Consider the following 24,821-nt stretch of genomic DNA (forward strand, 5'->3'; position numbering starts at 1 on the left):
CCTTCAGAATTATTGTTCAAGTGCTATTCAAGAATTATTATCACCACTTATGAATTGAGGAGAATAAAGACTTGAGGTTTTTAAGTGATTTGACTTAAATTATAAAGCTACTAAGGAGCAGTCCTGGGACTCAAGCCCAGGTCCTTTAGTCATTTGACAAATTATATGAATACCTGCCACATGGGAGGCATTAATGTTGATGCTGAGGTTGCAATCATGAACAAGCTCATGAACCCTGGAACCACACATCCCAGGGCTCATACACTGTCTGTGGTACTGTGTGACCATCAGTAAGTTGCTTCACCTCTCTGTGCCAATGTCTTCATCTTTAGAAAAGAATATAGTGTGCCCAAGGGAATCTTATGAGTTATTGTATATGAAGTGCTTACACAGAGAAAATACTATAAAGAGGGTTTGCTATTATTCTTACATTTTCAGGACAAATAGAAAAAAGTCTATCAAAATTCAAGATAAACTCTATTGTTAGGACATTTTTAATTTAGTGTACTATCATGGCCTATCTTCATGTTTCTCTTCATGTATCTCTCTTCATGTTTCACTACTTTATAAATTTTTCCTTTTGATCACAGGTGCTCTCAGTTGTTGCCTTTCCTGGCAAAAAGAATAACCTAGAATATCAATATTTTTATCTGCTTCTGTTTGCAAGTTCAGATTTTTTGTTTCCTTCTGCTCTCACCCTAGCATTTTTACTGTAGATTTTCTCTCTGTGTTTAATGACTGGCAGTATAATGTTTATTTCCCTCACTTACCAAAAAGTGAGTAAGACCCTCTCACCTATGAAATAATACCTTTTTTCTAACAGACCCTTCATAACTTGTCACAGTAATAGTATGTATAATGCTAATAATAAGCATTCCAATAGGTGATTATATTTAAAAATCTAAGCTATGTAAACAGTAATTTACATTTATGAATAAGATAGAGACAATCCATACATGCTGTGAAAAATAGCTCCAACAATTTTCTTCTGAGTAGTTATATTTTATAACTGATTGAATTCAAGCACAAAATTATAAAGTAATCCAAGTTCTCCTAGAATAAAAATTGTAATGTCATTGCCAATAACCATTTCTAACTGAAAACATTCAAAATAATTGATTATTGTCAAAGTACTTTTCATTTTCCAGGTAATCTATGAATATTAAGTAGGTTAAAGTACAATTATGAAGGGCTTTTTGATCCTAACATACTTTTAGGATAAGAGTTGAAGCAACAAATGTTTGAGTGACAAAAATTGAAGGAGTTCTCATTGTTCTGGGTAGCCTGGGAATTGCTAGAACTCCCTAGTTTTTCAGATGGATGGATTGCTTTCTATTCGTGGGCTGTGCACGATCAACTTGGAGAGAACCACTCGTATATTTTACATGTGTGTCTCACAATAGCTCTTGGGGCATGGATGGGTGAACGGTTGTGAAGACAAGAATTGAGAGGGCCCCCAGGCCATTATATGTTTGAGTAAGACATTTGAATCTGGCAAAGTTTAAAGAGGTACTTCCAAACCTGGCCCAGGTTTGAACTCTGCATCCAGAGAAGACAAATGCCAGAAAAGGAAGAAGAAAGATAGGCTTGTGTCTGATTCCAGCTCCCTCACTTATCAGTGGTACAGTTGTGCTGACTTGCACAAATTCCTTACCACCTGAGAATCCATTTCCTCAACTGATTATAATGCCCATCCATTTGAGTGTGGTACGGGGTATAACCAAGGAGTGGGAAGCTCTGAGTATATGGCACCCTGCTGATGCCTGTACCAGTTTTTAGTGTAGAAAGGAAGAGAGGGGAAAAATTGCTTGTGTCACATAAAATAGCTTTGGGAATATTCTCCCAGGCAGCTTTATCTTTGTCCTGATAAGTCAGACATAAATATTAAATGACAGTCATATCTCCTGATTCCAGAACTTCTCAGGGAGAGTTTCCAATCTGTAGTTAAGTATACCACAGCACTGTTTAGTATAAAGTTAAAATCTAGAGTAAATTAAGTCAAACTCTCCTCCAATACCTGCTACTGGACCCAGCTTCTAAATATTAATATGTAACATATCCTTAGATGGTAATCATTGTCATAATGATATTATTGTCATTGTGATAAAATCTCTATTAGATAAATTTAATAGGTGGTAAACATTAGGAGTAAAAACTCAGAGGGTATTTTTATAAATGACATCAAGTGATATAAGTCAAGCCAGCTGAATCTTTGGCTTAGATGAGCAACTTTCAACCAGTGTGCTGCAAGAATTTTTAAAACATGCAGTATCCAACTATTTAGTCAAGGTCACTGACTTCTTTTCCATAAGACTGCCAAATAATAAAAATGAGAGCAGTCAACACAACAATAGCCATCTGGGGTGAATGAATCAAGATTATACCTATTTTGTTGTCAGATCAGCAAATATATATATATATATATTTGGTGTGTTGCAGAATTTTAGTAATTAGTTTCTGTGTACCATGAGATGAAAAATATTGAAAATTGCTGGCTTAGATGAACCAATTTCAGCTCAAATGAGATTTTAAAGTTATATTATCTATGATCACACTATGATGAAAAGTGGATACTTTTTTTAAAGAAGGTCATATTATATTGAGAAATGGATCTCCATGTAGATACTCCCACTAGGGTTGGCATGCTTCAAATAGTTGTGCATTTATTTTACTTTTTTATTGATCATTTTTAGTGTGCCAGACCAGATGCTGTTGAATCAGTGTAGCAAGCATCTTGTCCCTGAACCAAAGTGGGGTTGGTGCCCACCACCATCAAAAGGCAAACTCTAGAGGCAGAGGCTGGTGAGAACGGGAAGGGTTTTTATTTAAATGCTCAGGGATCTGTGAGGGTGGGAAACTCCTCATCTGCAGGCTCATCCAGCTCATCTCTTCTGCAAAACACAGACAAAATCCAGCCATCCCCAACAAGACCAAAGCCCAAGGCAGTACTCAGAACTCCTGCTCCATTTTAAAGTACATCCTTTGGAGCACAAGATGGCTAAGTGATCATCCTGGAAGCTTCACTTGTTCCCAGCTGTTGTCCGGCTCCAGGCTCCTTCTTTGAGGCTGCATGCAGTGCCAGTCCTACCACTGGCCACGTGGCTTATCTGGCAGTGGAGCCAAATAAGCCACCAGCAAATGTTCCCCTAGGTCAGCAAGAGAGGGACTTTCTCCTAGAGACCATGGGCTTTGCCACTGTAGTTATGTGGCCAGCACACCATCCAAGTGCAAGTCCTGAGCAGTGGCCATAAGCCAGAGACAGCTTTCTTTTTTTCCCTAGGTTTTTATTAGTTTGGGGTGTAGGGTAGAATAGATTCTTCCTCAGAATGACCAATTAACTTCTAAAACTTCTGCATACCCCTGACCAATCCCTTCTTTTCCCCAGGTTAGAGGGATAGGCCTCTTTGGTTCAGCACCTCCCCCTGCTGCCATTTTGATCTCAATAGTGCATGTGCCTGTCTTCCCTTGGTCCCACCCTCAATCAGGCACCCCAAAAGGGTAGGAGTGCTTTCCCCCCATCCAGCTATCTTGCTAGCCTTGTGTATGCTCAGTACAATATTTTCTCCTGCCACCATTTTTACCAGGATGAGGGATCTGCTACCAGGAGTAGAACTATCTGCACTGAGGCAGAGTATTAAAGACACAAGCTCAGTTACCCAGGCAATGATGCCTCACCATAGCCCTGGGAAAATCACCATTTCCTCTGGTGGCCCCTTCTGTTCCCTGCCTTCCATCTCCTCCCAGTGGTCTGGCCAGACTATTGGTATTAGTCTGGAAAACCCAAAGATGGCAAGGACTCGACTGTGTGTGTCTGAGCTGCATACTGAACCACCTTCTTAAAAGTAATTGACATTATTTTTCATAAAATGGAAAATTTTGCATTTTGTGAAAAATAATCAGCATTTTGGGCCTTGCTTACAAACACGTATTAGGTCCACAGGCCTCACGCTCATGTGTGCTTATAAAGCAGGATGTTTTGTAGTTATGTTCTGGAGGGCACAGCTTGACCTCAGTTAGAGACAAGTTTGCATAATTATGAGTTGAGCTGTAATAAGCTCCTACTGTACTTTAAGAGAAGTTGTAAGAAAGGGGAGAAAGATAACTATTTTTAAAACTCATTCTGTTGTTCCCAAGTGATTTGAAGTCCAATTTCTAGCCCAACTGTGTCATGACCTAAGGGGACAATAAACTCAGGCATAGAAAAAACTTGGCTCTTCAGAGACTTAATTCTAAGGAACAAAGAACAAAGAGAGACAGCCAGGAAACTCAAGAGTGTCTGAGCTTGATAATTTATTGTCTGAATAAAATTAAATCTGTTAAAAGATGCATGAATTAAAATACAATTTGTATTCAGCTTGTCTCAGGATGCAAAGGCAGCCCTGCAATTAGCAACTGAGCAAGAGGTGAGTTAACAGAGACCTTAAGATAATTCAGGTCAGAGTCCCACCTGGTTCTGGGTTCTGGTTTTTGTCCCAGACAAACCACTTAGCCTCCCACAACTTAAATTTCTCAGTGATAAAATGAGGACACAAAAACAACTTTTTGCATTCTTTCCAATTCTGAGATCTCATCACTTCCACACCCAATTCTGCTCTTTCCAATCAGCGCATCACGGGCCACCATTCTAGAACCTCCACAAGGTGGCCGGGCATGTTTTCTCTAAGGCACTGGGGATTCACCGGCTGCCTGGTTTGTGGCTTTAAATATTTTATCCCCTAGGATTTTAGACCAAAGTACTTATATGTAACTGTTACTATCTCAGGTAGCACATTGACTAAACTCATGATTTTTGATGTCAAAAAACCAAGAATCAAATCCCAGCTCTGTAGGTGACCTACTATCTGTATGACCTTGAGTAAGTCGTGTAAGCTCTTTCAGTTTCAGTGTATCCTGTACAAAATAAGAGAAATAACAAATGCCTCACAGAATTTTTGTCAGCCTTAGAATGAGATCATATACAACCAGGATTGGAGGTAAAGCTCTCTGTAAACTAGTGGGGGGGGTGTTATTAATAATCTGAGCAGAATGCTTCAAAAGTTGGACTTCAGGTTGCTTAACACCTTTGTGTGCTTCATTACTAACTAGACATCTGACCTTGACAAGTCACTTAGAATCTCCAAATTTCATTGTTCTTATGTATAGACTGGGGAATATAATCACTCTCTTGATGGGTGTTATAAAGAATAAATGATGTGATTGACTCACAATCTGCCCATCACTCACTGGGCAAACTTGGTGAATAACAAGACCAGCTTTTATTAGTGTTTTGTGTCATTTGTATATCTGTAGGTATATTGGTTTGCTAGGGGAGCCATAGATTGGCTGGCTCATACAACAGAAATTTATTTTCTCACAGGTCTGGAGTCCAAAATCAAGGAGCCAACATAGCTGTTTTTTCCTGAGACCTCATCCATTGACTTCCAGATGGCTGCCTTCTTGCTGTATCTTCACATGGCTTCTCTCTCTCTCCCTTTCTCCTTATAAAGAGACAAGTTGTATCTTATTAGGGTCCCGCCCTTATGATCTCATTTAACTTTAATTACCTTCTTAAAGGCCACATCTTCAAATATGGTCATACTGGGGGTTAGGCCTCCAATATATAATTATATGGGGGCAGAGTTCAATCCATAACAGGGCCAGGAATCAGATTGCAGTAGATTAAGGAGAGAGCTGGAGGTAGGAAATGAACCCAGTGGATAAAATCAACTTTTCTGTGATATTTGACAGTGCAGGAGAGGAGAGAGGTTGTCATTATTTTTGTCATTGTTGAGACAGCATGTGACCAAGTAGAAGGAGCATAAGCTTTGTCATTAAAGACTTGAGTATAAATCTTGTCTTTTTTTCTCCTGTGTGACATCCGATCACTCATTTTTTTTTAAATCTCTATGAGATTCAGTACCAACATATGTAAAAAATAGACAATTGCACCTTATCTTGAAGTCACCGCAAGGACTAGAATAATATCAGTAGATCTCGTCTCCTGAGGTATAATCGGAGCTCAATAAATGATAAGCACCATATTTAAAATCCCCCAGAAGCATGCTTTTCAGTGGTGGCTGAGTCTCATCACGTATTTCACAGGTGGATTGTGCTGTGCTCTTCACAGAGTTTGCCTCCAGGAATCAGAGTTTTGATTGAGTTAGGTGGTGTCATTTTTTAAATTTATCATAAACTGGTGATTGCTGATGATTTCAGGTGTGTTTTTAGAGCCTATCAGACTCTTGGAAATAGAAACAGCCCTTTGGCAGTTAGGAGTCATTAAAAAGTAAAGTACCAGTCAGCAGAGAAAACAAGAGAGCTTGCAGGCAGGCGCTTCAGGTGTGGTGCTTTGAATATTGCATGTGGTGTTTTGAATATTGCATGTGCTGCTCATCTGATCACACACACTTAACTCAATTAAACTGATCCTCTGGCCCTGGGTCCTTTGTCTCAGTCTCAGTATCTGAAAGTCTGCAACTGCTGGAGAAGAAAGTGTGTTGGGCGTGTGGTTCAGACTGCTGTGTGGTTACAAAGGCCAAGAAGTTAATAAGCCGTTTTGTTTCTTGCCAGTGGAAGGGTCACTAGGTCCAGAGGAGGTTATGCTGTGATTGAAAGACTGCTCAGAGAATCTGATTAAAAGTCTCGCTACTTTTGCCTACGTTGTGTTTCTCAGAACAATGCACAGTCAACACAGCGATTCCAAAGAAGGCATTTAAAGTCCACCAGTGGTCCACAAACCACAGCCCGAGAAATCATTTTCTAGAGAGCAGCTAAGGCTCATGGGGCTCCACAGAATTGGAAACTCTAACAGCAATATCATTTGTTTATTCATTCATTCATTTGCCAAATAATTCTTTAGCCATGAGGTATGAGACTCTATGTCAAGTCCAGAAGATATTCAGGTCTGTAAGGCATTACTCCTGTCTTCAGGTAACTCACAATGTGAAAGGCAGACATGAAGAGGTCACACTGTTTTGCTTTACATGCAGCTAGATAACAGGGAGGCGGCGTGTGAGAACCCCAGCCAGGGAGCCATCCATCCACATGGCGGAGCAATCCAGGGAGGTTTTAGGGAGGAGGCAGTAATATGTGAATTGGATCATCAAAGATACATACACTTCACCAGGTGGAATAAGAACAATATTTTAAGCTGAGGAAATTATACTGTAAATGGTTCAAAAGTAGTTTAGATCAGAACATCTTTCAAGAAATTAGAGTCTTCCTATCTGTCATTGTCTGTTTACATTTAGATCTGTTCTGTGGCATTTATTTCTGCATTGACAACTACGATAACTACAACACAGCCCAGTGGATGAACAGCCATCGTAGGGAGTACCCTCTTCCTTCATTTTCTCTTGCTCAGGACCCAGTGAGCAGCATCACCTTATTCGCTCCAATGAACCAAAGGAAAAATTGAAGGAGCCCCAATTTGGCTTTTTTTTTTTAATTTTCCTCATAAAACCCAGCCTGAGATTAAGTTGTTAAAGCCTAGCTACCTCACATTGGCTACTTTAGCTCTTTTCACATCCTTTGGATGCACACCCCAAAAATTCTCATCAATTTTATCCCTGTCGGCTCAGAGTTGATTCTTGGTCTTTCCATCTGTTCAAGTCCCTTTTATTATTCTTGCCCATCAATCACTATTTCTGCAGTTCTTCCAGATCACTGTTGCAAACTAAAGTATTCTGATATAAAAAGTACAAAAGATATTTGCAAAAAAGGTATATTTGCTTTTACTTCCTCTTCCTCATTTTGACAAGCACAACCATTCCAAGTGTCTGTTTCCTCACCAGGATTAATCATTTGCAAACTCCCCGAGGGCAGTGACACAGAGATTAGACTTCCACAGACCTTTCTTCTCTGCTTAATATGAGCTCTGGCCCCTCACAGCCCAGTGTGAGGAAGGGCAGAACTGCGTAGGTACAGATGTTAGTGAGTGGCAGCATTATCAAGTATCAAAAAGATGTGACTTGTGTGGTCAAAAGTGACTACATTTCCAGCTGACACATGAAACGTGGAATTGGGAATACTGGTGGTCCTGGGTCCAGAGTTAATGACAAGAAGCTGTTGTCCTGGGCCTCAGCCCTCTGAGTTAGAAGTCTACAGCCAAGAGGAAGGAATGTAATGGAAGGAAGCCCTGACCTTAGGAGCCCTGACCCAGTGTGAGGCCTGGTGATGCTTCTGCCCCTAATGAATCCCTTAACTAAGGTTTGGACCGGTCTATGGCAGGAAACACCCCTTAGGCCTCCAGTGGGCCACACCGAAAAGAAGTGGGACCTGGTTAAGGATGCTGTACTTTGAGACCCAATAGCCAGATCCTGATATAGCCCCACACCTCCCAAAGTGTGTCCTACATGCCCCGGAGCAAATAGGCAGATGTTACTTGTGGAAGGAAGGGGTCTCTGGACAAATGCCCTTTGGGGTTAATTGGGTTACCAAAGTGAAATAAAATTCTTTGTTGTAAGTTCTCTTAGAACTTTATATTCCTATGTTTTGCTCCTAAACTATACTAACATTTACATTTCCCAAATTTACATGGGCTGAAAATTATTTTGCATAAGAACATCTTAGAGATATTATAGTATAAATATAATTCACAAAGCAAAGTGCAATGTTTTATAATTTACCTGTAGCATGGATTTCCTTGCCTGCAAGGTAGGGTCTGGCCAGAAGTTCCCCTGGGCCCTGGTCCACACAGTCCTATGTGCACCTGTGAAGGCTGAGTTCATGCCAATCAAACTGGCAGATGATTTTGTCTACATTATTTGCAGCCCAGGTGAAATACTTTATTTCAGAAGAATCCTCATTCAGTACAAACAAAGTTTTATTTCATAAATGCATGATAGAAGGGTGATGTTGATTGCTATTAAACTAAAAATCTATTTTCATAGCTAGTACTTGGTATATATACACAAATCCCAGGTTTTAAGTTTTCTATATATTTTTTAACTTTTTGTACTGTACTGAAAAATATTAGTGTTATAATGTCTAATGACTAGAAAATGTTAAAAATGTTATATGGCCCTGGCTGTGTGGCTCAGTGGATTGAGTGCCGACCTGTGAACCAAAGGTCACCAGTTCGACTGCCAATCAGGCCAGGTCCCCAGGAGTATTCACATGTGAGAGGCAACCAATCAATGTATTTCTCACACATTGATGTTTGTCTCCCTCTCTTTGTCCCTCCCTTCCTCTCTCTTTAAAAGTGAATAAATAAAATCTTAAAAAATAAATTGTTTAAAAAAGAAATATTATATAGAATTAGCCTGGCTTAATAGTGTAAACTCTGGGAAATATAAATATGGTTTGGCAGTGTGAGAATCATTCCTCTGGAAAAATAATAGACATCTAAAGAGTATTTCTCTCTGCTTACCTGTGGATAAGCACGAGTATGCGGTGGCTGTTCCTAAGACTCTGCTTGCTTTCCCCCTGCAGACAGCGTGGAAGATGAGCTGGAGATGGCCACAGTCAGGCATCGGCCTGAGGCTCTTGAGCTTCTGGAAGCACAGAGCAAATTCACCAAGAAGGAGCTCCAGATTCTTTACAGAGGATTTAAGAATGTAAGAACTCTCTTTCTGATTTTACCTTCCCCTAGTTCTCAGAGGAGCATTGAGAAATGAGAGGGAAAGAGGAAAATATACAGTCTGTGAAAGCCCCATTGTATGTGTGTTTCACACCAGTCTCTCCTAGATGTGGGTATTGTTGGTCACCATGTGGGCTTTGACTCACTCTGACATACCAGTGCTCATACATTAGGCACACATTGGACACGGATGAGTCAAGGAGAAAGGCTTATTCAATTCAGTTATTAGTTGGGGTATTTTTTCTTTTTTAGCAATAATGATATCATTTCAATAAGTGATAATATTTCAGCTGTCTCTTCATTGCTAAACTATAGTCCTAAGCTTGACATGAAACTTAGCTACAAACCAGGGCCTTTCAAAGAAGTCCATTCCTAACACTGGAGAAAAGTTTTGATAAGTCTGATGTCTGTAAAACACTATGCTGCAAAGACTCTAGACCACAGGTATCTGTAGGTGGCCCCTGCATCCAGTTACCTGTGATACAGGTATGACTCTGATACTCCTTTTTCAGTGATTCATCTTCAAAAGGAATGATAGTCCATGGACACAGGAGAGTTAGGGTGGGAGACAATGAGTGGTCCAGGCAATCAATCCAACACACGGTCTTATTGAATCTTTGGTATGTGCTCAGTATTAAGCTAGACATTGCAGGTTATTCAAAAGCTAGGGAAGAGATGCTTCTTTCTTCAAGGAGATTATGGTCTGAATATAAAGAAAGAAGACTTACCCTCATGAATCTATTGGAAAGCAATTCATCTTTAAAAGTATCCATGGTTGTGGTTGTGTATCGAATGGCATGCACCACTCAAGATGTATTGTCTTCTTACACATCCGTAGGCCATAATGAGATGCAAATTAAATTGCTTTGATTTCTCCCCAAACCCACTTTCAAAGACACTTAAATTCCATAGCCCATAAAAGTCTATAGTGTCCAAAGATTTCTGCTAATTTCATTCTTTTCAAATCTGACCACTTCAAATACCATATTTTTCAGACTATAAGACTCACCTTTTTTTCTTTTCCTTCCCCCCCAAATTTGAAAGGAATAATGGTTGTTAATGCTACCATTGAGTTTGTTTACATTTATATTGGCGAAATATTATGTTATTTATGTTTCTAAATATTTTACCACATTTTTTGCTTCAAATTTTTTTCTTATTTTCCTCTAAAACCCAGGTGCATCTTATGGTCCAAAAAATACAGTTAGTACCTCCATCCAAGATCATGCAGGCCAGATGAGAAACTCTGGCCCTTCTTTGATATCCATAAAACATGTAATCAGAGCACTGGTAACTCCTGTTGAGTTTTCAGAATATACTTATAGGATCATGCATATTGCATACAACCTTCCACCATCTCTCTGACTCCATGGTGTACCTCTGTCCTATTTCTGCTCCTCACCACTCTCCTTATCAGGGCATTCTAAATTTTTCTTCCCCTATTATTCTTCTAAAACCTCATTCTCTGCTATCACCCAGGCCTTTGTAGGGGGTACACTAGATGAGGAGGAGGGAGACATAATGGAGATAGGTGTTCAATACACAGGCACAAGACTCTCATTAAAAGGGATCTTTATGTGCAATGTACCTAGATGATGTGTATAAGTAAACATGCATAAAGAGAAAGGAGTTGTAAAGAATTATTAGTTATGCCTATGCTGCCAATTTGCAAACTTCAGAGTGAGCAAGACTTACAATGCAACAGCTGCCCTGATTCCTGGCAGCAGCAAACCACTGAGTGGCAAGGATGGGAAAGGAGAGGAGGTGAGAAAGACCAAGTCTTGGCCCAAAGTAAATGCTAAGGAAAGACTAATATAACAGAATAGAACTTCAAACGCATTCTTGGGGACATCTAAATGTCTTTGCTCTAACTCAAAGATCTCGTAATAAGCAAATGTATTTCTTTTTAACATTGGATTATTCATCAGATACAAAATGACTATTGACTAAAGGAGAAATTAATCCAGCCTTCCAGAATGCCTGCACTCCTGGACAGCTGATCTACATTATTACTCCACTTTCATCACTGTAGGTCCCTCCATGTGGGACTCCATGACTTTTAACCCATTTGTTAAGAATTAGCATCATGGTTACTGCCATCACCGACCTCAGGGACCAGCATCTCTGCAACAGGTCTCAACCAAGTTGCACTTCACAAAATATTGCCCAGGATCCAATGTTTGCATTCAGTAATTTCTTTTGTGTACTTGTTCTGTTTCCTATTTTCCCCTTCCCCCTCTTTTCCCAACTGTTCTTTCCCCTTATCCTAATATTCTGATTTTCTCTCTTTCCTCATTTCTCCATCCTCATTTCTCCATTCTCTCCCCATTTTTTAAATCTTTTTTATAAAATCCTCACCTGAGGATATGTTTCTTGATTTTTTAAAAGAGAGGAAGGGAGAACGGGAGAGAGAAACATCAATCAGTTGCTTCCCACACACGCCTTAGCCGGGGATAAAATATGCAACCTAAGTATGTGTCCTGACTGGTAATCGAACTTGCAAACTTTTGGCGTGCCTGATGACTCTCCAATCAACTGAGCCACCTGTCCAGGATGCTCCCCTCTTTTTTTCTCTTTGTCTTTTCATGTTGTCAACTCCTGACTCCTTTCCTTTGTACCTTCTCTTTCTTCCTCTTTCTCCACTTTTTCTCTTCTCTCTTCATTGTTTTCTCTATCCCGCCCACCCCACCTCATGAGATAAGTTTCCATCAGACCTTTACATGCCTAAAGCGTATTTAAGATACTTCTTTCAAAGGAAGGACTTCACGGTTGCTCAGAAAATATGACTTGATGTCTCTGAGAAACCACACAAGAGTGGTACTGCAAGACCAGCACTGAAGCAGGTCAGCAGCATTTGTGTTCGCCGGGGGGACAGCAGTCGACCCAGCTTGGCATTTGAGAAAGCAAATGAACTACCCTTGATTTCCTGAACACCAATTATCTCAAGCCCTTAAGTTCAAAAAATCATTTCCTTGGGACCAATTAGGATATTCATTTTTAATGAAACCTTTAAAAACTCCCCATATTTTGATTAGAAGGATAAGCTATTCATCAGCATCTTAAAATACTCACATAGAAGTGGCTTAATATGGCAAGGCATGCTGCAAGTAACAGCCCCCAGAGCCCCCCATCTTTTTCCAGTGCTGTATCTCTGATAGCATTTCTTCATTCCCAACATAGTCATCAATATCAATGGGGTCTGGGAGAAAATGAAGATGGTGGGACAGAATTTCCCAGCCCTTCACCCCATCTTACCCACTGAATCACCCACCTCCCATATTTTCATTTCTCTTAACACATGCTGAACTGCGTCTCCAAAAGTAGGCAGCTGATACAAAAGGGAGACTATAATACAATTTTTCTCAACTTTTGGTGGGCCTCGGAATCATCTGATGGACTTGTTAAAACACAGACTTCCGGGTCCCAGCCCAAAAGATTCTGATTTAGTGGGTCTGAGACTGGGGTGGAGACTTTGCCCTTTTTGTAAGTTCTTGGGCAATGCTGATAGGCTGTTCTGAGGATCGCACTTTGAGAACCACTGTGTAGTGCAGATCTCATAACCTTTGCTGTCAATCTCGAGCCCACATTTTACTTGTTTAAGCAGCCCCCTCTGCGTCAGTGGTCTCTACAGATTTGGATAATGATATCTACATCACACAGGTTTGGGTTTATTCATTTTGTTTCATCTTTATTTTTGAGATAATAAGCCAACAAACATGAAGTTAAGCAAAAAGGAGTTATGATAGCGTGGCCCCAAATAGTCAGCCTCACTTTTGTGTCCCATCAAAAAAGTGGGACATTAATGGTTGGCCTACACACCTGCAGGCATTGTCCTGGGTCTTGAGCTACTAGGTAGTAGAAAGGCTGTGGAAAAATACAAGGTATCATCCACACATCAGCAGCCTCACACTTAACTGCATGTTGCGATCACCCAGGGGGCTTTAAAAATTGCAAATAGTTGAGTTTCGTCTTTGGTGATTCTGATGTAATTGTTCTGAGAAGAAATTTGAGCAACTGGATTTATAAAGCTCTCCAGGTAATTATAATGTGCATTCCAGGCTGAGAACCATTGAACTGGATATATAAGATTCTAGGTGTAAGGCAATTCTATCACACACACACACACACACACACACACACACACACACACAAAATGGACCTAATAATGAAGGGCCCTATAATGGCAAATACCAATGGTTAGACTGGCCTTGTGGGAACCTTGCGAAGTCCTTTGTGGGTGGGATGTTTGTGTGTGTGTGAGGGTGTGGGGAGTGGGACTAACAGGTCTTACCTCTAGTGATTGTGATTCAGTTAAATCTGGGGTGATGCTCAAAAATCTTTTTGCTTTTAAGCTTTTCAATTAAAAAAATAAATTCTCACTTTAATAGATAGCTAACAGAAGGCCACATTTGAGAACTGCTGACCCAGAAGATCATACAAGCATTTATATATATGATTCGTAAACTCCCTTTGCTGCTCTGTTTCAAAATCAAGCATAACTGCAGTGCAGTTTTAGGTGACCATGAACAGTCTACTGGGCATTCAGTTTTAATATGGCCATGCTTCTTCCCAGTCATGAGTACACGAACACAGAGTTTATTCTTGTATTATTTTGTATTGGTTATTGTATTATTTTCCATATGAGCAACTGTAAACCAACTTCTGCTCCACCCTGCAGTTAGACCTGTATGCCTTGGACTCCCGGCTCCTTGCTTTCCCACATGTTTGCCTCCTTCCTTTTCCTTCACTACTTAGAATTATATTAGGAGGAAGTATCCACTAGATTCAAATATATACTTTAAGGCATCACTTTAATACTTGTTAATGTTGGACTAAAAATGATTAAAAATTAATGCTTTCCCTCTCATCTTCTAAGTGCTTCTAGCTGAGCTAATAATCAAATTAACAAAAATAGATTAACAAGAGAAAAATCTAATTTTAATACATGTGCATGGAGAATGCACATAAACATAAAATATTCCAAAACAAGCGAGGCAACACTGGGTATGTGTATTTTAAGCAAAGGAGAAAAAGTCTTAGATTTCCAGACATGAGAATGGGCCATTTGAGGAGGAACAGAACATACATGGCAGGAACATCCTTTCTGAGAAATGACAGAAACGCTGGGACACAGGGGTTAGCTAGCTAACGAGTCCCTGCCTGAAGCCCTTCTCTGGACCATACTTCACTCGGATGTACTCCAGCAGCATCCCCAAATTCCCTGCCTGGAGCAGGCCTTTCCATCTGAATCTCATAGGCAGGAACAGAGGGGATCGAAGGTTCTTTCTGCATCTTGTTTTTTAACAAACAGCTGAAAATCGATATCCCAAAAAGCTTCAGGATCACAAAACTTTGGTTCCCTTCATTACTATCCTTTCTTTCCCTAAAAAATGCTAAGTGTTAATATCTTTTTTTTTTTACCTAAAAGAAAGATGTTGGTATTAGCTTTCTATGGCATATGACAAATTACTACATATTAGTGGCTTAAAACACACACACATTTATTATGTTACAGCTTTGCAGGTCAGGAGTCCAGAAAGGCCTTAGCTGGACCCTGCCCTTGACCTCACACAAAGCTGCAATGAAGATACTGGGTGGGCTGCATTACTTTCTGGATCCCAGATCCATGGTTATTGGCAGAACTCATTTCTTGCTGTTGTATTTCCAAGATCCCCCCTCTTGCTGACTGTCAACCTGGGGCTACTCAGCAACCAGAGGTGTCCCATAGTCCTGGACAATAACCCATTCACAGGCTCTCTCACATCTTCAAAGCTAGTGAGGGAGTCTCTTGTCTCCTACAGCAGAGTCCGGTATAATGTAACATAATCATGAGAGTGACATCCCAGGGCATCACCCTTGATAATGCAGCGCTCAGGTCCGGGAGATTAAAAAGGATGTGATTTACTGGGAGTCCCCATAGGGTGTCCATCACAGTGGTATTTGTGAGGGGGCAGCAACCCCTAGAGAGTGAAGCAACTGAATTCAGCCTGATGTCTCATCTCCAGTGCAGTCAAACCCCACCCTCAATGCTCTTCCTGCATTCAGGCATCTCCTTGGAGATTCTACAAAGTCACAGCAAACTTTTGCTTGATTGCTATAAGAGTTTTTATAGTATGGCCAAAGGAACCAGCAAGAGATGAGAGTTCTTTGATGGGGTCTTTCCACCCCACCTGAAGTGTCTGAGAACTCATTACACTAAGATCTTTAAAAATAGATGATGGGAACTGAGAATGGAATTATAGGGCTCTACATTTTTGGCCTGGTACATTTACATGAATAGTACAAAACCCCAGTGACGATGGATAGGGAGAGGGAGAGTGTAGCCCGTGCATGGAGAAGAATGGGATAGGTATTTAGGACAAAGAAATGAGCTGCTAATGTAAGGCAATTGCTCTTTTGTCCTGAGTCCTCAGATGTATTATTAAGGCTTTCGGAGACTGATTGTATGACCTTCAGCAAATCGCTTCTTACCTGGCAGCTCTGTCTCCCTGTCACCAAATTAGGGATTAAGATCTTCCTTTCCAATCAGAAAGAGGGTGCGTAATAATTGGTTTTGTTCCACACTTGAAGGACTCAGATAAAAGATCTTCCTTAAGTGCAAAGTATTACTCATGTACTTTAGAATCAAGGATATAAGTGCAGAGTTAAAATGTTATTTCCTTATACCCTAGCAGACTTTTCTGCCAGACTTCCAAGACCCGGGGCTTTCTCAGGAGCAGGTTTTCGGCAGATCTAAGCAGATAAAAATGACTGCCTCTCTGGCTTCCGAGGACTGACGCGGGGCTCACCTGGGGTTAAACCTTTCAACTATCATTTCCTACCTTGGGCAGGTAGTTTTGTTTCTCTGGATATTAAATTCTCCTTTGAAAACTCAGGATGTCAACACTCATGTATATAATGTGATAAGAAATATTTCGTATAATTCCTTTTATTTAGAGTGCGGTCAATAGATGTTAGAGCTCTTTGATTCTTTCCTCTTTTAAGTTCATAAGGACTCCATGATGTTCTGTTTACGTAAAAACGACAGTGTGATGAGATTGCAGGTCTGGCTACTGTTTGGCTGCACATTTGCCTTCTCTGGGCTTCACTTATCTCATATGCAAAACTGGGGAAATGGCATCTCACAGATACTTTGCAAAAATAATGAATGTAAAGCACAGAGTACAAAGCCTGTCTCATAATAACACTCGAAGTGCAGCTATTATTCTTTTCATCATTATCATTATTAGCACCACTGTCACCATGCTGCTCCAGTGAATTGTGGCCTGTCCAGAAGCTGTTTTCTTGTCTTTGTCCCACATCCTGGCCTAAGGACAAATTTGGAAAAAGTGCCCTTTATTTTGTTTCGATTTTACCCTGTCCTTTGACTGGTTGCAAAAAACCAGCACAGTTTTTCCTGTAATGAATTTCTCAGCAGGATTTTGTAAAAATCAAAACAGGTGACTTAATTTGTAGTGTTTCCAACATAGGATGCAGCCATGGACATAGGTAATTTTGGAAAACAACTTACATAAAAGCAACCCTTAGATAAAGTACAATTCACCAAAAATATTTCTGAAATATTCAAGATGTTCTATCCATCTCTCCACAATTATCCTGCCAGTAAGATCTCAAGTTATTTCTCTTCAAGTGACAAGAGGATTCACCCAGGCTGATGGGGCCATTCTGCTCCAATAGGACACTCAGGGATCCAGGTCCCTTACAATACATTTACTGACATGTTCTCCTTCAGATGGGCTTCTGTCCCCATCTGCATTGCACAAACTAGGTCACTTTCATGTTTGTGTTCAGAGGTGAAAAAGCCATAGAGCAGGGCAAGCAACTCGTCCTGGTTTAGAGATAACACAAAGATTAGGTACATCGCTTTTACTTACATTCTAAGGGCTCATTAGTCACACGAACCAGCCACCTCCAGGGGAATCCAGCAAATGCGGTCCTTAGCTGGATAGCAGTGCATATAGGTAGAAGGAAAAACTAGATTGGGGAAACAACTAGACTCTGGAAAAACCAATCAACACCTCTTCTACTAAATTTTTCTAGAGGATATACAGTACTGTTCCTAGGTTACTGTAGCTAATTCTCTTAAGACATTTTTTCCTAAAGTCTGAGAACAATGTATCAATTTATTCTTCAAATTTATATGTCCCTTACTGGATCAAGACTTTTAAAATAATGATAGTAAGTTTCTGTCTTTTGAATGCTTTGAGGTTTCCTACTTCCCTTAGCACTGTACATCAGAAGCGAATAGTACATAGCAAGTTCAAGAGCGGCTTCATCCAGGGAGGTTTGGTAGTATACTTTGTTGTACACCAAACCCAGTCTTCAGAGCACAGAGTGGTGGTAAGACTGCTGGGCAGATCAATTTTAACAACATTACTCCTTTTTTTTTAAACTAATTGATTCACACAAATGTATCAGTGGGAGCCCAATAAATAATTTTTCAAATTCAGTACATATCTCTTAAAGAGTCTGATGTGAAACTTTGGACATCTTATGGTTAAAACTAATAACAAATCTGGGCACCTTTCATCACTGCAAGCTGTTGGCAATGAACTTACCTCATAAAGTCAGATAATTTTTTGTTTTTTTATAATTCCCACTTAAATGGACTCATTAGTATAAGCCTAACTGGTGATTACTCTTCTGTTCCTGGAAGGGATTCAAATCTTCATTAAAATAAAGTAAGTTGCCAAAACTTTAAAAATCTTTTCAATATTACATTGGAATCGAGTGTGTTAGACTATAAATTCTCTTAAAACTGTGTTGATTAATTTAACTTGAGGGAAATGCAAAGACATGTTTAAAGGAAAATGAGGCAGAATCAATAATTTTCTTATCTAGGCATATTATGCTAATATATAAATTATGCTTAATATATGGGATTCGAACTCCCTTGGAATTTTAGGAGATTAAATCAAAACTTCTCATCTAAATCTCTTCCTGTTTGTTAATCCTTTCCACAGGCAAATGCAGAGCATCAGTCTATTCTTGAATATTAAACTATTTGTTAGGGATGTTGCTGGTATTGCATACACATTACTCAGTAAAAGAGAATTGTTTTTGACTCAGAGACATTACAGTCTAGTGTAGGAAGTATAAAATTAATAAGAGATAAAAGAAATCATTAACACAGACATAGTGTTGGCTCTTTGTCCAGTTCTATTCTGTACAGCAACCACGCAGAAGACTTTAAACAATTTAATCTACAGAAAGTAAAAAGAAGAAGTGTCTTTAAAACTACTAAGGACTATCAGAAGACCATTTCAATAGAGTAGATTATGTTATTTCAGAAGATTAACTCATTGTCTTCTTGAAGACTTCTTTCTATTGGTCAAAGATCCTTAGTTAACAAAAAAATGTCTAGAGAGAGCTAAGATATTACCTAACAAACCCTACAGGCTGATAGAACTTTTTTTTATGAACATTCAAATATGTCAACATGGAAATAAGCCAAACACTTTCTTTCAATGTGAATTTACAACTACCGAAGGAAGGCCAATGAGCAACTTCATTTCTATTTTCATTTTTAATGTACCATCTATTGATCTTCAAATATTATGAAGGAAGCTTGCATAAACACATGTACAATATGACCCATATAATGTACATCATAGATTCCACAACACTGAGGAAAGGAGGAAATTTAATTTTTCAGAAACGTAGGCCCTGAGCGTTACTACTCTTTGGCATCATACTTAGTCCTTAACTTCTCAGGAGCCAAGTATTCAGTTTTGTTTTGTTTTGTGTTCCATTTTCTTAGGTTATTTCAGTATAGTTCCTGGTTATCACTCATCATTAAGCAGTTAGCTAGTTGTTTAGTTTATCTAGCTTCCTAAACATTAGACCTTTTTGTTACCAAAGTGGAATTTGTGGAATTATGCCTGTGCTGCTGAACATAGACACAGCACAAAGACGGATGAAGGAGGGAAAAGGTCTTTATTAAAAGTTTGCCCAATTTGAGGGAACTGAGGACTCCCCTGCTCCAGGCCAATCTCTTCCACAAAACACAGAAAGAACCCAGTCACCCCCAGAGATGGAGTGGGTGTCCAGATACCCAGCTCCATCCTTATCTGTCCTTCTGGGGACAGAGGCTGTTAGCAAACAGGTCTTTATCTTCAGGCTCTTTCTCCCTCCAGGGCACACTTGGGAGGCTGGCATTGCCATTGCCTCCCCACAGCTTCCTTCCTCTCCTGGGGCCCAGAACGGCTGCTAGACCACTCTGCCACTCGTTCAGAGGAGGCCGTGTGAGCCAGCACCCAATGCCACTCACGTGCCTGGGAGAAGGCCAGCACTCCAGACTATGTGTCCCTGTACTGATCTCAGAGTGAGAAGAGAGGTGCAGTTTGGGACCTGTGCAGTGTGGAGATGTGGTGTCCCGCAGACCACCACTGGTAGAGCACGGCCCACCTTGGGACTCATCCTTAGTGTGAGCCAGCCCCCAAACAGGTGAGCAAGGGCAAGGAAAAAAATAGGGCAAACAGAGTCTGGGGCCCACTGGACCCCACAAACACTGCAGCCCCCTTACTGGGCAAGTTAGGAAAAGGACAAGGGCATAAATCTCCAGGCATCCACGTGCCCCAAATCCCAGCCATTCCAGGCTTGTCAGCCTGTGTGGCGTCTGTGCTGCTCCTCCTGCCACCACGTTAACCTCCACGGTACACATGTGTTGTGACATTTTCAGTGCACACATGCTCTGTGAAAGTTTCCTCCTGCTAGTTTGTTTGTCCTTATGGAGTTGGGGGGACGCAGGGGGTATGGAAATCTGCAGCTCTGATTGGCTGTGCTTTTAATCCCATCTCTCTGACACTTTCTGACCACGCCCCCACGCTGGGGAAGCCTAGCCCTTTTGTACCACCTCAGGGTGCCCCCACTTTTGCCATATTCCCCCTTAAACCATAACACTTTCTTCTGCTCAAAAAAGATCATTAAAAAAAGTTTCTAGAAACTTCTAGAGAAAGGAAGAACAAAAAATATTCCAAGCAGTAATTTAGTGCCTTATCACCAAGAAAGTAAGTAGTATAATTTCTGCAGTTAAAATCCAAGTTGAATCTTCTTACCAGAAATGTGGTTCCATACAGAGCTCTTCATTAAAGAAAAAAAAAAGAAGTAAACATTATTTGAAGTAAACAAATTCCATGACAGGTTGTGATTAGTCCCTTGGTGATGTATTGTTACAACTTGTGGTCTGTAATTATTTTAGGAGTCAGATTCCCCACATGTTATCCATGGTGACTGAAAGTGGGGTGGACGATAATGTTTCTCATGGAACTAATAGTAGATTAAACACATTTTAATATACCGTACACAATTGAGCAATTTACTGCTTGTCTGAAGCAGAATGAGGCACCACGTATCTGTGCATGAAGTGAATGCTAATAATGCCTACTTGGTTTCCTCTGGACTCCACATAAAACCCTAGTTCCCTAATGGAAGGAAAGCTTATTACTGAACACACTTTGCATTATCGTTAATAACGGTTACTGATTTACTGGATAGATTACATCTATTGAAAACAGATTGGGAGCATGCAGTTAATTACTGGCTTTTTCTAATTAATTAGTGTTTTGTGTGACTAGAATATTAGAGTGCCTTCACCCCAATGAGCGTGAGCTGCAGTGAGGCCATCTCCAGCAGCACGGTACACTGCCCTCTTTCGTGCATCACTGGTATGGCAGACTTAGGGAGGACCCCTGTTTCAGTGCGTGCATGCATGCGTGCGTGCATGCATGCGTGCGTGCATGCATGCGTGCGTGCGTATGTGCATGCGTGGAGAATTGAAAGCCCTCTAATCCTGGATACCAATCCCTGCTCTGACATTTAGTAGTCATTTTACTCTGACAAAAACCCCTGAACCTCATCTTCCTTGTTTGTATTGGGAATAATACCATCTACTCATAATACTGGTGATGAGTCTTGAAATAATTGTAAGTGGAGGCGCTTATATGTGACAGATACTGTGGCTGACCTCCTGAACCCTTGCATCGCGCTGGTCCAACACAAACAACCATGCCCTCTGCTGACACTGTTGGGTCTCATGATGAAGGTAAATCAATACATTCAGAGCTTTGTTCATGCACCTTTGACAACAACTAATTCCACCGACTACAAATTTTTCAGAGACCGATGTTGAAGACGACCTACATGATGATTATTTGTCCTGAAGTCACATAATTAATGAGATAGCCAATGAGATAATGAAAATTGTGCCTCCTTTACCTTCAGACCCTGTCTGTTGCCTCTTCATTCAGAATTCTCTCTACTACACCAAACTGCCTCTGGAATTCTAAGGCATCTTGTCCCTTCCACTTACCAAATCATGAAACCTTCAGCCAGCAGTTCACACATGTGTCCTGAGTTTCTGCAGAATGTGGAACTGCAGGAAACACTTGGGGAATGGATAGTAAGCAAATAGATGTGAGTGCTGCCCTCAAGAAGTGAAGGGACAACCTAACTTGATGTCTCTTTTTCTACATTATTAGTATAAAGCACAGATCATCTACTACACGTATGGCATTTTTTTTGGCAGAGTGATCTTAACATCAAGAGATTTAGAAACTTCCCAAGGTCATATAGCTAATTAGTAACTGTGACATAATTATAATTGACTCATCTGAGCTCCCAACTCAATAACTCAGTCCAGTATTCCAATAAGGAGACACTGAAAATCAAAAAATAGAATGAAAATAAATCTTAAAAAACAAGCATATACCAAAAAAAAAAAAACGGAAAGGAGAAGGAAAAAAGAAAAAGGGGGAGGGATTTGGAGGAACAAGAAGAAAGGAGACTAGGGGGGAATGGGAGGGAGGGGAGAAGGGGAGGAGGAATTGAAAAATAACTAAATAAATAAAAAAAAAAAAAGATTGTCCCTAAACATAGGGAAATTTTAGCTCCTTAATATGACAACTAGGTAGAACCAGAATCCCTGGTTCTAGTTTAATACAGCATGCCTGCTTCAAGGTGAGTAGAGATCATTGCCATGCAGGCATCATATGAAGTTTCCAATCACATGCAGAGGGATTTGTAAGATAGAGGAGCAGCCTAACATGAGGAAAAAGAGCATGGAGTCAATCTGCCTCGATTTACATCCTGATTCTGCTACTTTCTTAATGGTGAACTTAAAAATGCCACTCAGCCTGTCTGTATCTCAGTTTCTGTATAAAGATGACTCTGACCTTTTCGATTGACATTCTGAAAGATTAAAGAGGATCACATTTGGAGGGGACCATCACCAGCGCCATCTTGTTTGGGGATTTAGGACGCCTTGTTGACATCCATGGAGAGTTATGGAGTTGTTAGTAGCATGCACATGTCTAGAGGTCAAGGAGATATACAAGCTGGGGAATAAATATTGGTGACCTCAATACCTAAATTATATTTATTTCCATGAGACTAGATGAGATCACCAAGCACAAGCTATGTTTTGATTTACATTTCTGAAATCTCACTCTGACAGAGCAGACTCAGAGGAAGGAGAGGGGAGGCTGTTAGACCAGCTTGGGACCTAATGCAGTAGTTCAAGCTCAGGCTTGATTAGCAAGGAAGCTAGAGAACAGCAATAACAAAAATGAATCATGATGCCATACAATTGTGATGTTAAACAATTAATACAGTACTAGTTACAATAAAAATATGGCAAAAATGCTATCAGGGCCAGGTACCTCTTTTTATTTTTGTGATATAAGGGCAAAGGAGGCAGAGATTAGCTTGTCCTTGGGAATTTCTGCCACTGGCCCATGAAGGAAGACTGGACTCTTATCTTAAACAAAATCAGAAGAGACAAATTTCACAATGTCTCAGCGATAAATTCTCACCCACTTTTAAGATATATACTCTAATGCCTTATTGATTTTGCCTTTACTCTACCTTTGCCAAAACCACCATACACTGCCTCCCATATTGAAAAACGAGAGACTGTAACAAAAGAGGCCGTCAGGAAGGTTTCTGATAGTTACTTTCTTAAGGGTGTTGCCTCCTTTCCCACAACTTTGGATATACATGGGCCTGTTTCTTCTATTTCTTAGCGCTCTCTTTTCCCAGGTGTGCAGCTATAATTCTTTGTTCTTTGTATTCACATTCTTGCATCAAGATTTGTATGGGGTAGGTAAGGGAGTGCATATTTGTGTGTGTGTGAATTAACTTTCAGTGAACAAGATGTATAAGAAAATAAAGAATAAAATACAATAAAAATTTTAAGTAAATAAAAGTGAAACGATAATAAAATAGAGGAAACTGGAACACATGTTGCTCAGGGGACACAAAGAGTAGAAGAGCATGTTTCACCCACATGTCTCACTGATGCCGCGGGTCCCCTCAGCGGCTCTTCACTGCTGCCAAACTGCGGCACAGGCCCCCCCACTTGATTCACCAGGTCCCGTTTGAAACATCCTGATCTTTATACCTGACAGCCGCATTTTCTCCTGTGTTACCTACCCTTTGGGGTTCATTACCATCTACCCAATTACCCAGCCAAGCAATCTGTGATCATTCTTGCCCCCTTTTTCTTTTAATGACCCTTACCCGATCAGCCACCAACTCTGGTCAGAATTCCTTGTCTAACACTGACTCTAGTTTATCCCCTCCTCTCCAGCCCGGTATTGCATGCAGCAGCTCAGGTTTGCATCGTCTCTTTCATGAAGGAGTCAAGAGTGTTGTAATTAGTCTCCACACCTCTGTCTTCTAATCAGAATATAGTCTTCATCCCAACACCACATCTTACAAGGAAAACAGAAAACTGACCAAGGCAGTTCATTACTGAAATTAATTCTTTACTTACTCTATTTTATGTCAATGAAACCAAATTTCTCAAGTCCTTGCCTGAGGCACTCTGTCTGCTTCTGAAGGTTACCCTGCTAAACCAAGGAGGAATGAGTAAAACACTAATGGAAGCCTGCATGAAGTGCATGCATCAGAAGTAAAATACTCCTTAATGCATGTTCTTATATTTTTCTTTAAAACAATGAAAAGATTCCCAACATTTGGAATCCAGAAGTCAGTGATTTTAAATACAGTATCTGACAAAATGTAAGGTGAGATGTACTGAATGATATATCAGTAGTTCTTGAGGACTAGGTTATCAGTGGTTGTATGTACCGTTTATGCACACTGGGTAGGAATACGACAAAAGCAATTATGAAAGCCAGTAACACATGACACCCCTTCGATACCACCTGTCCTGGAACACTTTGTCTACAGAGTCATTACACCATGGCACTGCAAGACCTCAAAGGATGCAAAAATAGGAATATCGAGTATCACATTTTCA

At 40.3% G+C, this 24,821-nt stretch overlaps 1 protein-coding gene across 7 annotated transcripts in view; it reads left to right on the forward strand.

The window, feature by feature from the left end:
- The window catches only part of KCNIP4 (potassium voltage-gated channel interacting protein 4), a 410,379-nt gene that overhangs the window by 313,150 nt on the left and 72,408 nt on the right, over positions 1–24,821 (forward strand). For all 7 annotated transcript variants that reach the window (XM_053672505.1, XM_053672509.1, XM_037140738.2 and 4 more), the window contains one exon: positions 9,412–9,536. In XM_053672505.1, coding sequence (XP_053528480.1) covers positions 9,412–9,536 — 125 coding nt within the window. The remainder of the gene's footprint in view (positions 1–9,411; positions 9,537–24,821) is intronic.

This window comes from Artibeus jamaicensis, unplaced genomic scaffold (genome assembly GCF_021234435.1).
Source record: "Artibeus jamaicensis isolate MK-2021 breed Jamaican fruit bat unplaced genomic scaffold, CSHL_Jam_final contig_76, whole genome shotgun sequence".
In the NCBI taxonomy this organism is placed as follows: Eukaryota; Metazoa; Chordata; class Mammalia; order Chiroptera; family Phyllostomidae; genus Artibeus; species Artibeus jamaicensis.